At 37.5% G+C, this 13,875-nt stretch overlaps 1 protein-coding gene across 1 annotated transcript in view; it reads left to right on the top strand.

Moving 5' to 3' along the window:
• Nucleotides 1-13,875, top strand: part of SPTLC2 (serine palmitoyltransferase long chain base subunit 2) — a gene marked incomplete at both ends in the record, with an annotated part of 103,036 nt that overhangs the window by 58,551 nt on the left and 30,610 nt on the right. Inside the window, 2 exons of the mRNA XM_084241079.1 lie at nucleotides 548-767; nucleotides 2,755-2,881. Of these exons, the coding sequence (XP_084097205.1) occupies nucleotides 548-767; nucleotides 2,755-2,881 (347 nt within the window). The remainder of the gene's footprint in view (nucleotides 1-547; nucleotides 768-2,754; nucleotides 2,882-13,875) is intronic.

Raw genomic sequence — 13,875 nt, forward strand, 5'->3', positions numbered from 1 at the left:
AAAGAAATATTGTTTTTGACTTGTGAAATACCTGGAAGCAGAATTAACACTGAAGCAGAATTGCATTTTCATTCTCCATCATACTATAGGGACTCCAAATCCTCCTATATAGGCCTTTTACTTTTCTTCATTTTGTAGAAGGAATTTATACATAGGGGCAAGAATTGGAATTTATTTTCTAATATGTCAAAACCAATGACCATTTAACCTGAAGAAATATTTTGGTAATTTTAATTATATATGCAATGTGATGCAAAGTTTAATGTTGACTATAATTACAAGCTTTATAAGAATCTACTGTAACTTTAATCCTTGTCTGGTGAATTATGATCAGTCATGTTCTGGTGCTTATTTTAAAAGATTCAAATCTCCTTTCCCCTAGACGTCTGTGTAACGTGGCATCATGTAACTTTGCCTGTTTGAAACCACAAGCAGAGATGTTAAGACCATTTAAAAGGCAAAAACTTTGAAAAGCAATAAGAATAAAGCAGCTTCTAATTTTGAGCATTACAAAGACTCAGTGTATGTTTTTACCCTGTTTTGCTAGCATGGAGGGATCAATTGTTCGTCTTCCTGAAGTGATTGCCCTTAAGAAGAAATACAAGGCCTACTTGTATCTAGATGAAGCTCACAGCATTGGGGCTCTGGGCCCTACAGGTCGAGGTGTGGTGGAGTACTTTGGCCTGGATCCTGAGGATGTGGACGTTATGATGGGAACATTCACCAAGAGCTTTGGTGCTTCTGGAGGATACATTGGGGGCAAGAAGGTAAATTGACAATGAGAATTATTGGCTAGGGATAAGTACTGGCTACTGGAATTGGTAATTCATATTTAGCAAATAGAGTTCTGAACTAGAATGTGGAGTAGCTCACAGAGTCAGTGGACTTCACACTTCAGCTGCCTGTTGAGCAACGGATGAACTAAAAGCTGATTCTGTCCATTGTTTGTTGTTTTTTCACTTGAGCATCTTCCTAAACTGCACACTGGTCTGAGATACAGAATGCCCTCTTGTATGAAAGAACACACAGTGGCACTGCCTGTTTGCCAGCCTTCTGGCAGGTGTGGGTTGTGCTCACAGTTTCAAAAGTAGTGATAGTGTCACTGGAGCCGGTCAGAGTAGACTAGTTTCCCTGCCCTTGAATTGAATAGCATCTTGGGTGAGTATAGAAACAGGAACAGAAAAGATTGTTTTGCTAACTTTGGCATAGCACAAGCATTGTATTTTTCAATTTATAAATTTCGTAATGAATTCCGAGGCATTTGGAAAACTCATATGACTTGGTGTAGATGTTGGTTCTGTAAAGACAGAGGCCTTGATTTAAATATTTCTCTTTTGCGAGATCTTGAGCAAAGCATTTAACCCTATTTCCTTACCTCTGAAACAGAAGTAAATATGCCTAGTTAGTAAGATTGTAGTAGAGTTTAAAAAATAATGTATGTCTGTGCTACAACATAGATGAACCTTGAAAACATATTAAGTTAAAGAAATCTGTCAACAAAAAGATCACATTTTTTATTTCTGTTATATGGTGTATCCAGAATAAGCAAATCAAAGAGACAGAAAGGGGGCTTAAGGGGTTGGGATAGTAGAAAGTGACTGCTAATGCTTATGAAATTTCTTTTGGGGGTAATGAAATGTCCTAAAATTAGATAGTGATGAAAGTTGCATAGCTCTATGAGTGTACAAAAAAACATTGAATTATATTCTTTAAAAAAAAAATGAATGTGATGGTTTGTAAATTAACTCAATACAACTGTTACTTACAAAGGCTCCACAACATTGGGGCGGGGGGAGATGGAGGTGTGCGCGTGCTTGTATCTCTGTGTGTGTGTGTGTGTGTGTGTGTGTGTGTGTGTGTGTGTGTGTAGTATACATATATGGCACATTATAGGTACTCATAAAATGTCCTTAATTTCTCAAATTTCTGTTAATAGAATCAGGGTCATGTTTGAAAGTTCGTTGCTTTTTGGTAAGATTTGTTGCTGAACCAAAGGATAGAAAATGAATATTCTGGGAGGTCATTTATATACAGTATATGTATGTTTTTGTGATTTTTATATAATTTGTGGTGTATTTGAAGTGATAAACTGCTTTATAGCTACATTTTGTATTTCCTCATGTAGTTCTGGCACATAGGTTCAGAGGCGTCACAGGACAGGGATATACAATTGATAATAACTGGCATACGCGACTTTTCTTTATTCAGTGAGATGACTTTAGTGTTCTCATAAAAGACCCAATGAAATTCTGTTTACTTTCTGCTACTTTTATTTTATTTTACAAATAACTGAAAGATATTTAATATTCCTTTAAATTGATGTTAGAAACATCAGGAGGTGCATCCTGTCATTCAGGAGGTGCAGGGATAGGTGTTAAAGGCCATAGGGTAAGATGCAGGTGACATTTTCTGTAATACTTAGAAGTAAATAGTTGTGTCTATAAAGCAGTATAAACACTTGAATAATTCAGCCATGTAGAGCTTTTTATGACATTAAATGACATGTTCCCCGAATTTAGAGGTTATCTTTAAAATCTGCTTCTCTTACATGTTGTAAGAATTATGTTACCATGTCCTTACCAGTTGTTGCTGACAGTATGCTGTGACTGTGTTGGCTGACCTGTCTCAGATTAGTGTCCCTGTTCCAGTGCTTTTGAAGAGGGCACGAGTCTGCTTTCAGCTCGAAGGAAGGCCATGAAGTTGCCAGTGAATTTAAGCATTGCCTCTAATGTCTCACTTCCTTGAACTCCCCAGGAACTGATAGACTATCTGCGGACACATTCCCACAGCGCGGTGTATGCCACGTCACTGTCACCACCTGTTGTGGAGCAGATTGTCACCTCTATGAAGTGCATCATGGGGCAGGATGGCACCACCCTGGGTGAGTCTTTCTTTTCTGGGAAAATTTCCTGAGTTCAGTAAGTGCTTAGTGACCAACGTGCTCTTTTTGTCAGCTTTTTTCTTAAGATGACGAGTCAGGTGTACTAATGGCAGAGCCTGCAGTGTGTGTGAGGCTTTGGATTCAGTGGACATCTTCAGTGTGTTTGATACAGCATGCCATGAAACTAGTCTGACTCTCTTTCTGGCAAGTTTTCTTGTTTACAGATGGTGAGACTTTATTCATTCTCTTCCGCTCTCTTCATATATCTAAGGTAATAAGCCTGCAGGGTCTTTCTTGAATTGTGCAATTTTATAATTCACTCTAGTGATGTGTTTCTCATCGAATTTAAAAGCTACTGTTTCCTTGAATTGGTGTCCTTGACTTAATGCCTTTTAAAAGAATTTCTGACTTAACATGCAGTAGGTAATAAAAGCCATCCTGAATCTGTTTATTCTGTTTTTGGTGAGATGTATAATCCAAACTAGATGCCTTCACTGAAACATGCTAAAATGAGGAATAGTGTGGACTTTCTGATGATATTTGACTTTCACTCTGCATCACTAGAGGGCACTGTTGACTGCAGAAAAGTTATAATCTAAGGAGAACAATTAGGTTTTTTGTTTTGTTTGTTTTATCACTTTAAAAAGTATTTCCATTATGATTATGAGGTGGCCATTCACTTTACTTTTTTTTTTTTAATGCTTCTAAAATGACTTTTGCTTTTCAAAAGATTTCACATTATCAGCCTTGAGTTCCCCACTCTGTAGTTACATAAAATACATTTATTTTGTAAGCAGGGGAGAAATTGGTGTTTTGTGTGAGCCAGGAGCATTTAATTTTTCCTATTTTTTTAATGCTATATATAGACTGCTACCTGAAAATTCACAATCTAAGATATCTTTAGGAACAGATTGGAATCCAAATGTGAGGGCTGTCTGTATTTTTTGCTTTTAAATCTTACATCAAGTGGTCATATTGTGATAAACTTTCTGCCGTTTATTTGTTTGAGCTATCCCTGTTCAGTTATCCCAGGTCCTTGTTCATTCATGTTCACTGTTCATCTAATAGTTTATACATATTCCGCCTACTAGAGTGTCTTTGTTCATTGCTCTATTTATGGACATTTAGAGTCTTAGCTCTTTTTAGCTGTTACATAGTACTGTAGCAGCACTTTGTATATGCCTGCTTTGCATATGTGTGAGGTTTGTTAGGAAATATACCTTGCAGTGATATTAGTGAACATTTTTAGAGATTGCCAGATTCTTTCAAGATTGCTTATACTGCTTTACTCTCTCCCATTACTACATGAAAGTTATAGTTTTCCCATTTCCTTGCCTTCTGGTATTAAAAGGTACTGTCAATCTCTTATCTCTAGCAATATGTTGTTTGTGAAACAGGATCATTGAGGTTTTATTTTCATTTTCCTGATTATTAGTCAGATTGGCTGTTTGTATGGATTTGTTTTTAGGAGTTCCTTATGATTTTTGATAATTCCTTAATACTATTTTCTGTGAAGCAGAGAAATAGTTCTTTTAATTTTGTTTATGATATTTTGTTTAATGAAAACTTTCCTTTTTAACATTAAAATTTATCAGTCTTTATGCCTTACATCTTTTCTTGACTCGATATCAAATATATCTTCTATAAGTGTGCTCTTCCACTTCATTTTACATGAACTAATTTTTGATATATGTCTTTTTGCATGGTTATATGTATATGTGTGTCTGCTGTTGGGGAATTAATAGTCTACTGTATGGGAATTAATGGTCTACTGTATGGGGAATTAATCCTTTCAGTTCCATCTTGAATTACCTAGGCTCGTAGACCCATACATTTTAAAACTGCACCTTTTGTTTTGAAGAAATTTGTTGGGAAAAATCAGACTTGCATGGTAGCTGCACCAGTATTTCACTTTCATTGAATTTCAGTAGTTCTGTGAATTGGGAATACGGGGCAGTGATTGATAACCCATATAAAAACACTAGGTATTGAAATGCATGATGAATTGTGGATTGAAGCCTTTCTCTACTTTGTGGTCGTTTCTCATGTATAGTTTCTAAAAATGAAGGAAAAAAGACCATGAAATGGAAGTTCTTGGCTAGGTTTAAGGGAATATTAGACATAAGCTGGTTTTCTTTCCTGCCCTTCTACTCTAGTTTTCTGATTGTTGTTACCTGCCATACAAATATTTTGACATGACATTTTCCCTTTTTGTTTTCTTGAACATCTTTTTAATTTCTCTGTTGTTTAAACTTATTTTACCATAAACAGCCGTCCTCTGGGGCCTCTTCAGCAGACTTTCTCGCACCAAACAGCTTGTTAAACCAAAGCAATTCCATTGCAGTTGGGACTAAAGGCACTAACCTCATTTCTCTTTCCTGCTGCCCCATATCAGTTTCAGGTAATTCATAGAATTAATTATAGGACTGGAGTCTCTAAATAAGCTACAGTTAGCATGGCAGTTTTTGGTTTTATACTTAGTCACTTGTACTACCATATATGTCACAATCTCATTACCACACATGCTACCACATTTGGGACTCCAGTTCACTTTTCTGAAGACCTTGTATTTAAAAGTTCTGTTTTTGTTTCAAGGTCACAAATTTTCAGATCTCTTCTTTCACTTGCTTTGCTGGAAACTTTAGCATTTCATACGTGGTCATAAATTTGAAACTTTTATTCAGAATTTCATTTGTGAGGCTGATTTCAGAACTTAAGGAGTTCATACATTACCCCTGCTAAAGAATTGCTTATTTTCTTCTTGACCCAGTTTGGACTCTGGTTGATTTGCAGTGCTGGTCTCTTGTTTGCCATATGAAGATCATCTTTCCTTTGTCTTTTGTGCTTCATTTTTTGAAACTTCTGGAAGAAAATAGGAAATGTGGGGGGAAATTTAAACATTCTAACTTCCTGGATGTTCTTGCTTTTCCCTACTGGCTTTATGGGGCTGGGATTAAGGGAAGAAAATGAAATATTATGGAAAAAAATCACAATGATTTTTTTTCCCACATTTTATTTAAATTTTATTTTTTATATTCCCCATACAATTACAACCCCCTTATTTTGACCCCAACCCCTCCTTTCCCTGCCCCCCCACCCCCCATAGAGTGTCTCTGGTTCATAGTTGTTTGTTGATTTTGATATTTTCTTTCTTATAGTTATTCTTTTTCCTGGTCCCTTATTTAAGTTTTCTAGATTCCTGCTACGAGTGAGACCATCCATTATTTTTCTTTTTCTTTCCGGCTTATTTCACTGAGCGTGAAAATCACAATGATTTTAAGTGTTTGTCCTTAAATTCCTTGACATTGAGCTGTTCTCATATGGCAGAATTAGTATCTCTGAGTATAATTTTTTATGTAAAACAATCATAAGTATAAAGTAGGAAGTACAAAGAACATTTTTTCTGAACCATTTGAAAATAAGTTGCTGATCTGAAGCCCCATAGTTCCAAGTGCTTTAGTTTTGCTATAGAACAGTTTTTTCATAACCACAGTAAACTGTCCAAGGCAAGAAATCGATGTTAATGCATTATTTAATTAATATAACATGATATTATTTCTGTAATGTTATTCTATAATAACTAATAATATTGACATATTATTACTATCGATTATTCCTCGGACGCCATTCAGGTTTGCTGGTGTCCCAGAAATGTGGATGTTGTCCAGAATTACTTGTTGCATTTAGTTGCCGAATCTCTTTAGTCTTTCTTCTGTAGTCACGGTTCCTCAGCCTTGCCTTGACTTACTTGATGTTAGTACTTTCAGGGATTACGGTTCACTTATTTTATAGACTGTTCCTCAATTGGGATTCACTTAGTGTTTCCTCATGACTAGGATCTATGTCTTTAACAAGTACATCTCCGAAGTTAGGCTGCATTTTCCTCATTACCTCTTCTCTCTTCTCAACTAAATAACCTTAGTCAGTTTCACCCATGTCTAAGTCAGATTTTGTTGGCTGCCTTTCAGTTCTGCTTTACTCACTGCCTTACTATTATCTCAGGCCTTGACTATTGCTTAATCCATTACACCAACCTCTGGTTGCCTTTTTCTTTCTTTCTTTCTTTCTTTTTTCTTTTTCTTTCTTTCTTTTTTTTTTTTTTTTTTTTTTTTTTTTTTGTGGGACCCTCGCTAGCGACCGGGGAACAAACCGGCGCTGCAGAGGCTGCGGGCATCTTCTCAGCCCAGTGCTCAACCGCTGCACCACCAGGAGAGGCCCTGGTTGCCTTATTCTTGCCCCAGTCTTTCCTGCACAGAACCACTTATTAATCTTCCTAAAATACAACTGCTTGTTATTATCTGTTTAAAAGATGCAGAAATGTAAAATAACAATCTTTAGTACTCCCAGTTGCTTATGGAATAAAGTTCAAATTCTTTATTTGATATCCAAGGTATAGTTTGATCTTAGCTTGACCCATCTTTTATCAATAGATTTTATATGTTAAATATTAAAATTGGTGTCCAATCCTAATAATTTTAGACAAAATTCTTATAATTTTGTCTATCTTGATTGATTATTTTGTTACTTGATTTTGATTTTATTTCTTTGTAACCATGTAGCTACAGCATAATTCTGATAAATATGTATATTTTTGCCATATTCAGCATGTCTATTAATTTTTGGTTTTGTCCCAAATGAATTAGGTTTTAGTCCCAATATCTTATTAGTATCCACACCTTATTTTCCCTTTAGCAAAAATTTTTGCTACAAGGATGAAATGTAATAAAGTATAGAATTACATTGTTATAGAGGAGACTTCTGTAGTGAAATGGGTGAACTTTCATATAGAAATAGATGAACTTTTAGTGAATAGGCAATATTATTGGGTAGTAATTCCAGAAGCTTATGGATCAGATCTACTGATAGCTTAGGAGTTTCACTGTATAGTGTGTGAAAGTATGAGTTTTACCAAAGCTAAATGGATGAAAGTTGACTAAACCTTTAGTGTAATTTTTCTACTTGTGTGTCATCTCCCTTATTAAAGATTCTTTGATAGCTGGGACCCATTCTTACTCTTTCTTTGCATCTTCTATAGTTATCTGTAGACCTTTGAATCAAAAATTGTTTCACTTAATTATTCCCAAAATTATTACCTATCTTCCCCAAAGAGATTATAAAAATCAGATGATTTTATTTGTCTTGCTTACTTTATTTTTTTTTTTCTGTCCAGAATCATATTTCACACATAGTAAGCACACAGCTGATACTTGATGAATTATTAAGTGAATAATTCTTTAGTGATGAGAAGCAATACAAGACTTACTGGGTTTCTACTTAGTACATTCTTTGCATTTTTTAAATTTAAGTTAAGAATTCTATATACCTAAAGAGGATAAGATCAGTCATTCATTCCTGCAGGATTCTTCTCGAACCCTTATGTATACTCACTGATCTTCTTAGAATTATTAAACATAGGGGACAATATATAATAGATTTAAGTTTAATAATTTTTAATATAAATGCAATCTTTGATTTTATGCTCTTAGTGATTTTCATTTAATGGGCTAAGTTTTCATATTTTAATAATAGAGTTGGTTTGACCTTCACTGGCAATATCCAGGCCACCTTGTTACCTAAAATAACCATTTATTTGTGAACTAGCTTTCAGAGCTCAGGAAGCATTTGCCCATGGTGACTGGCAGGTGTTGTATCTCATTAGTGATACAGAGATGGAGATAAGGAATCCTTGGAACAACATCAGTAATCAAAAATCAAAAGAGAGGGCCTCCCCGGTGGCGCAGCGGTTGAGCGCTGGGTTGCGAACCTGCCCGCAGCCTCTGCAGCGCCGGTTCGATCCCCAGCTGCTCCCCAGCCACCAGAGGAGGGTCCCACATGGCGTGCAGACCTCTCCTGCGGCCCGCTGCTCCCCTCAGCAGTGTACTTCGGTCCTTCTGCCTGCTCTGCTCCCCGCTCTGGCTCTGGTGAATTCTCTCACCCTCCCGCGCTTCTGACTGTACCCAGTGCATGTATAAACAAAACAAACAAACAAATAAATAAATAAACATGCCTCTATAAAATTAAAAAAAAAAAAGGAAAAAATCAAAAGAGAAACTGAACTTACTTATAAATTGGCTTTGTAGATAACTATACATGCTTGTTATTAAAAATCTCAGTTGGGTTTAGGGGCTGTTAACATCTGTTTTGTTTCAAGTAAAGATAAAACCTATATCAGATTGTACAGTTTTGCCACTATTCTCTCCAGTTATGGACTTAATACGATTTTTCTTTTTTTCTTCCAAAACTAGAATTAGCAAATCTAATGTAGTTGTTTCACAGTGATAGTATTATGAGCTATGAAGTGTTATACAGCTCTTCTTGGTTGAAGTACATATAAGATGAAATTAAATACTAAAATGTGACGGTTTTTGAACAGTTGTTAGTCATTAAAAAAGATTAAACAGGGCCCCCCCTGGTGGTGCAGCGGTTGAGCACTGGGCTGCAATGCTGCCCACAGCCTCTGCAGTGCCGGTTCGATACCCGGCCACCAGTGAGGGTCCCACATGGCACCATGCCCGCTGCTCCCCTCAGCAGTGTATTTCGTCCATCTGCCTGTTTTGTTCCTTGCTCTGGCTCTGGTGAATTCTCTCACCCGCCCATGCTTCTGACTGTAGCCAGTGCTTGTATAAATAAATAAATAAATCTTAAAAAAAAAAAAAAGATTAAACACTTAGCCTTGACCCTTGTAAAATTTTCTTTTGTTTAACACAAATGTAGTAAGATAATCCTAACTAGCTTTTAACTAGTTCCCAGTGTTTAGGGTTGGAGATAGGTAAAGCATGGAAGGTTTAGGTACGGTTGTAAACTAGATGTACATATTGAGAATGTTGACAATGTAAAAGTAGCTGTCACAGAAGGCTGGGGGTGTAGGGAAAGGGTAAAGGACGGTAGGGAACATGCAAGTAAGTGTTTATTATCATACTCTGTGAGAATCAGTAGATATTCTTTTAAATTGACCAATCAGCATATTTGAATTTTTAAAAAAATAGTCTTTAAATTTATGAAGTTAACCAGTCACTACAAGGATTACAAATAGTAGTACCACAAGCACTGGTGGTGCCCCGTGGAGGAGACATGAATGCCTCATCTCAGCACTCCCAAGAGTTGATGCAGCTCGAGGCAGAGGTACAGGATATTATTCAGCAGTGCAGTGCTTGCTACCAAACAGCTAGGAACAGAGTCTGGAGCTGCTTCCTGGGAACAGGAATAGGGGTGGCTGGGTAGTAGGGGAAAACTTCTGTTTTTTATTTAATAATAATCTATACTACTAGAATTTTATTTCACCATGTGGAAGTTGTTTTATCAGTAAAACTTTCTGTTGTTACTAGGTTCCAGAGTACATTAATAACTTACATGAAAAGAAATTCTGCCTAAAATAAGAAAAAGTAAGGCATCAACATAAATGAACGGTATGTAGGTGATTATTAATAAATGTTTCCATCTTTTTTGGTGGGAAGACATGTTGTTCATGTAGATGTGGAGCCTTCAGAAAAGTCACAGCATGATGGAAAGTTGAAATCCATTCCTGCCTTACTGTGTAGGCGCTCCTTTTTCCTTCCTCCCAACCTTTTCCATATTTGCCCTCCAATTCTCATCCTTTTCCTGAAGCGGAGAGGGACGGGTGCTTAGATTGATGAGTAGTTAGTGAAAGGCATGTGACATGGGAGCCACGTAAGGGGTGGGAATTGTGCTGCCAATGTGCTTGTACTTTACACGGGAATATTGAGTTAGGCTGGTGAGTAGAAAAAATGAGGCCTAGGAAATTCTGACAAATTCCATCAGACATTTGAAATTCTAGCTTATATATAATTCACACATCACTAATCCATGCCCTGTAATGGAAAGCAAGCCGTAAAACCTATTTAAGAATCAAGGCAAAATGTGTGACCAAAGCAAGTAAATTTTGCTTTTCCATGTTCTAGAACTGGGCTTTGATGTATTTTCTTTCTGGCCAGAGATGTAGTTAATAACATGCGTAGCACTCAGCCTAGTGCCTGAAATCTGGTGGCCTTTCCATAATAAATTTGCTGAGTGAAAGAATGTGCACACGATCTAAAAATACTAGAAGATGTGAGGGCTCTTAAAGTATGTTGCTGGTATTTTAAATTTTAAAGTGATGAAAAGAAAAACTTTCTATATAGAAAACTTTTTTTGTGCTTAGTTTTGAAAGGAACTGGGCCTGTTCATGTGGTAATGTTGCAGGAGGGAGAAAAAAAGAGTACCTTGGGCAGATTGAGGTTTAATTAAAATTAGGTTTGGAACAATGATGTAAAAAATAAATAAATAAAAATTAGGCCTGGCTCATTTGAAATAATTCCAATAATAGACTTGTTAATGAGGTGTTAAATGATGAACTTGAAAATCCCAGGAACTGTCAAACGCTAATTTAGGAGATCTGACAACCTTTTTTAAAGTGGCATTCCAGGATTCCCCTGCTGTGGGGGCAGAACCATTAAAGAAAACAAAATCTTGGGGAGATCATAAAAAGAAAATTTCCTGCTTCTCTATAGGGAGCTGACAGCTCTTAAACAGCCACTTGTTATGTTTGGCTGGCACACTTTGCCTTCCTTGAGACTGGGCACCCCTTTCTCCAAGGCCGGGAATGTTTGTGGTCCACTTTATCTGCCTTCACATAATCTATTTCAGTATTAGAAATTCCTCTAAATATTTATTAAAAACCAAGTTTTCTCATGAACGAAGTGTTCTTCTCCGCCACAGTGCACAGCACGGTGTACCTGATGCAGTCAGATTGGATCCTCCCTGCTTTGTCACTTGTTGCCTAGACCATGTTAAAAGGTTCCAGTTCTGCATTTACTAAACGTTTTTCAAGTACCTACTGTAGTGGGTGTGCTGTCCAGGGGTACAAAGCTGAAGGATACATGACCTTTGCTTTTGAAAAAAACTTGACTATCTAGTGGTTGGGGTAAGATTCCAGGGGAAAGACTGGTCTCAGAACCACAGATAAATTCTTCCTTTGTTCAACTTTCCCTTTTCTCAGTTTCCTCCTTCCTTCTCCCCAACAGTCTCCTCCCTCCCTCACCGCCCCCAACTTTAAACTTCCTTAAAATCAGCTAATTATTTGAAACAAATCTCAGATCTTATGTTTCTTATCTTTTCACCTAAGTGGATTTTTTATATGGAAGATAGCACCTTAGTAAATTACCAACAATTAAAAAGAAAAGATTTTCCTTTTGTAAAGTAGCCTCATCATCTAGCATTACAACTTCTTGAAATCAGCAAGTTACAGATGGAGAAACTTGAGCTCACAAAGGGACCAGTTTCTCAATATCTTGTCTCCAAATAGAGTGTAGCTTTCCTGAACCTCATCTGCTTCTAGTTCTGAAGTTCCATTAAGGATAGTTAACATTCTGCTAATATAGACTGTTGAATAATTTATTTCTAACCTTCTGATTTCTGGTCAAAGCCAGGTTTCACTGTGGGAAGCAGCCCGCCCTCCCCCCAAGGGACACCCTTTGGGCATCGGCCTACCTGTTTGCTTTCCATGCATCAGTAACTCCTTTCGCCTTGTCTCTGCTGCAGAAATCTATTTGAAATACTCAGGAGCTTTTGTGGCAAGGTCTCTTTTCTTCCTTCACTCCCATCTCTTTGTTCCAAATCCAAACGCTGATAAAAGTTTCTTGCAACAAGAGTGGTCTCTCGTTTTGTGTCTTGTTTCAAAGTTTGTTTGAAGCTGGTTATTAAGATGCCCACAGGCAGCCAGGGAACTAACTTTGAATGAATGAAGATTTGTTCATTTAGCAGAATGTTGTTCTTAATACAAAACATAAATAAGGAGTTTGAAAATATACCCCTGGAACAAGAAAGAAGACCCAAACTAGATGCCCCATATCTTATAGAAGATGTGGTAAGACAGTTTGAAGAAATGAAACACTTAAAGTGCTACATGGCATGAGTTTTTGGTTGGTTTGTTTTTAAGACTGAAGTGAACAAATTATCTTAGTTTTACTTCATCATAACGTTTGTAGGATAAATGATTTGTCAGGCTTTTCTGCCCTCCCTCCATTGGCATTGATGATGGATCCCTGCGGTCCTGAATGCATGCCTGATGGAAGGCACCTGGAGTGGGGTGTGGGCATACGTAGGTGGGTACACCTGAGACTGGGCTTATAAGGGCAGTGTCAGAAGACAAACAGGAGACCAGAAAGAAGCAAGAAGTGGGACGGAACGAGCAGAAGAGAGAGAACAATATCGTGAGAGAACGTGGTCTTTTCTGGGAGAGCCCAGAAAGAGTGAAGGCTTGCTGGGAGCTGGGAGGCCTGCCAGCCTCCCGGCCCTCGGCCCCCACTGCCTGCAATGTACCTGGTAACCTCAGTAAAAGCCTGCAAAACCACCCGGGGCTCCAGAACTCCTCCTTTCCCCGTCTGCATAGGGTCATAGAGAACCTGGTCTGTACCCATCCTGCCTCTACAATGTTTACGTTAGTTTTCTCCGTGATTTGATTTTTTTCAGTTACCATTGAGCTGAGATATATGACCATAGCTGTTCTCATAATTTTTCATTTGTAAACTTCATACCCCAGGCTCTCTCTGAAGAAAAATAACTTTTTAAACCTTAACGGGGTTGAAACTTCTTTCCCCCCTTGCCCCCCCCCCCATTACTTTCTGAGGGCTTTGTGAGGAATCTTGATCCTGCCTTTTCACCAACTTTAGTTTATTGCTACAAGATATTTAATGTGGATAAACGTAGACAAGATACACAGACTTTTTTAAATTAAGAAACAGATACTTTTTGACAGTGGTTCTGTTATAGAGCAACCCTGATATTAAACGGGTTCCTGGCTGTGGGTCCTCACCCGCGCCCTTAAAAGGGACTTATGAATACTCCACTACAGGCACACACAAAAGGGTAATAAAAGGTTTATTTACAAGGGAAAAGGAAATAAGGAAAATGTACAACTCAGGGAGAAAATAGGGAAATAAAGTCTTTAATGCGTCCTACCCGATCCGATGACCTGGAAACCCAAAGGCACTCTCAGA

This window comes from Talpa europaea, assembly GCF_964194135.1.
Source record: "Talpa europaea genome assembly, chromosome: 8".
Taxonomy (NCBI): Eukaryota; Metazoa; Chordata; class Mammalia; order Eulipotyphla; family Talpidae; genus Talpa; species Talpa europaea.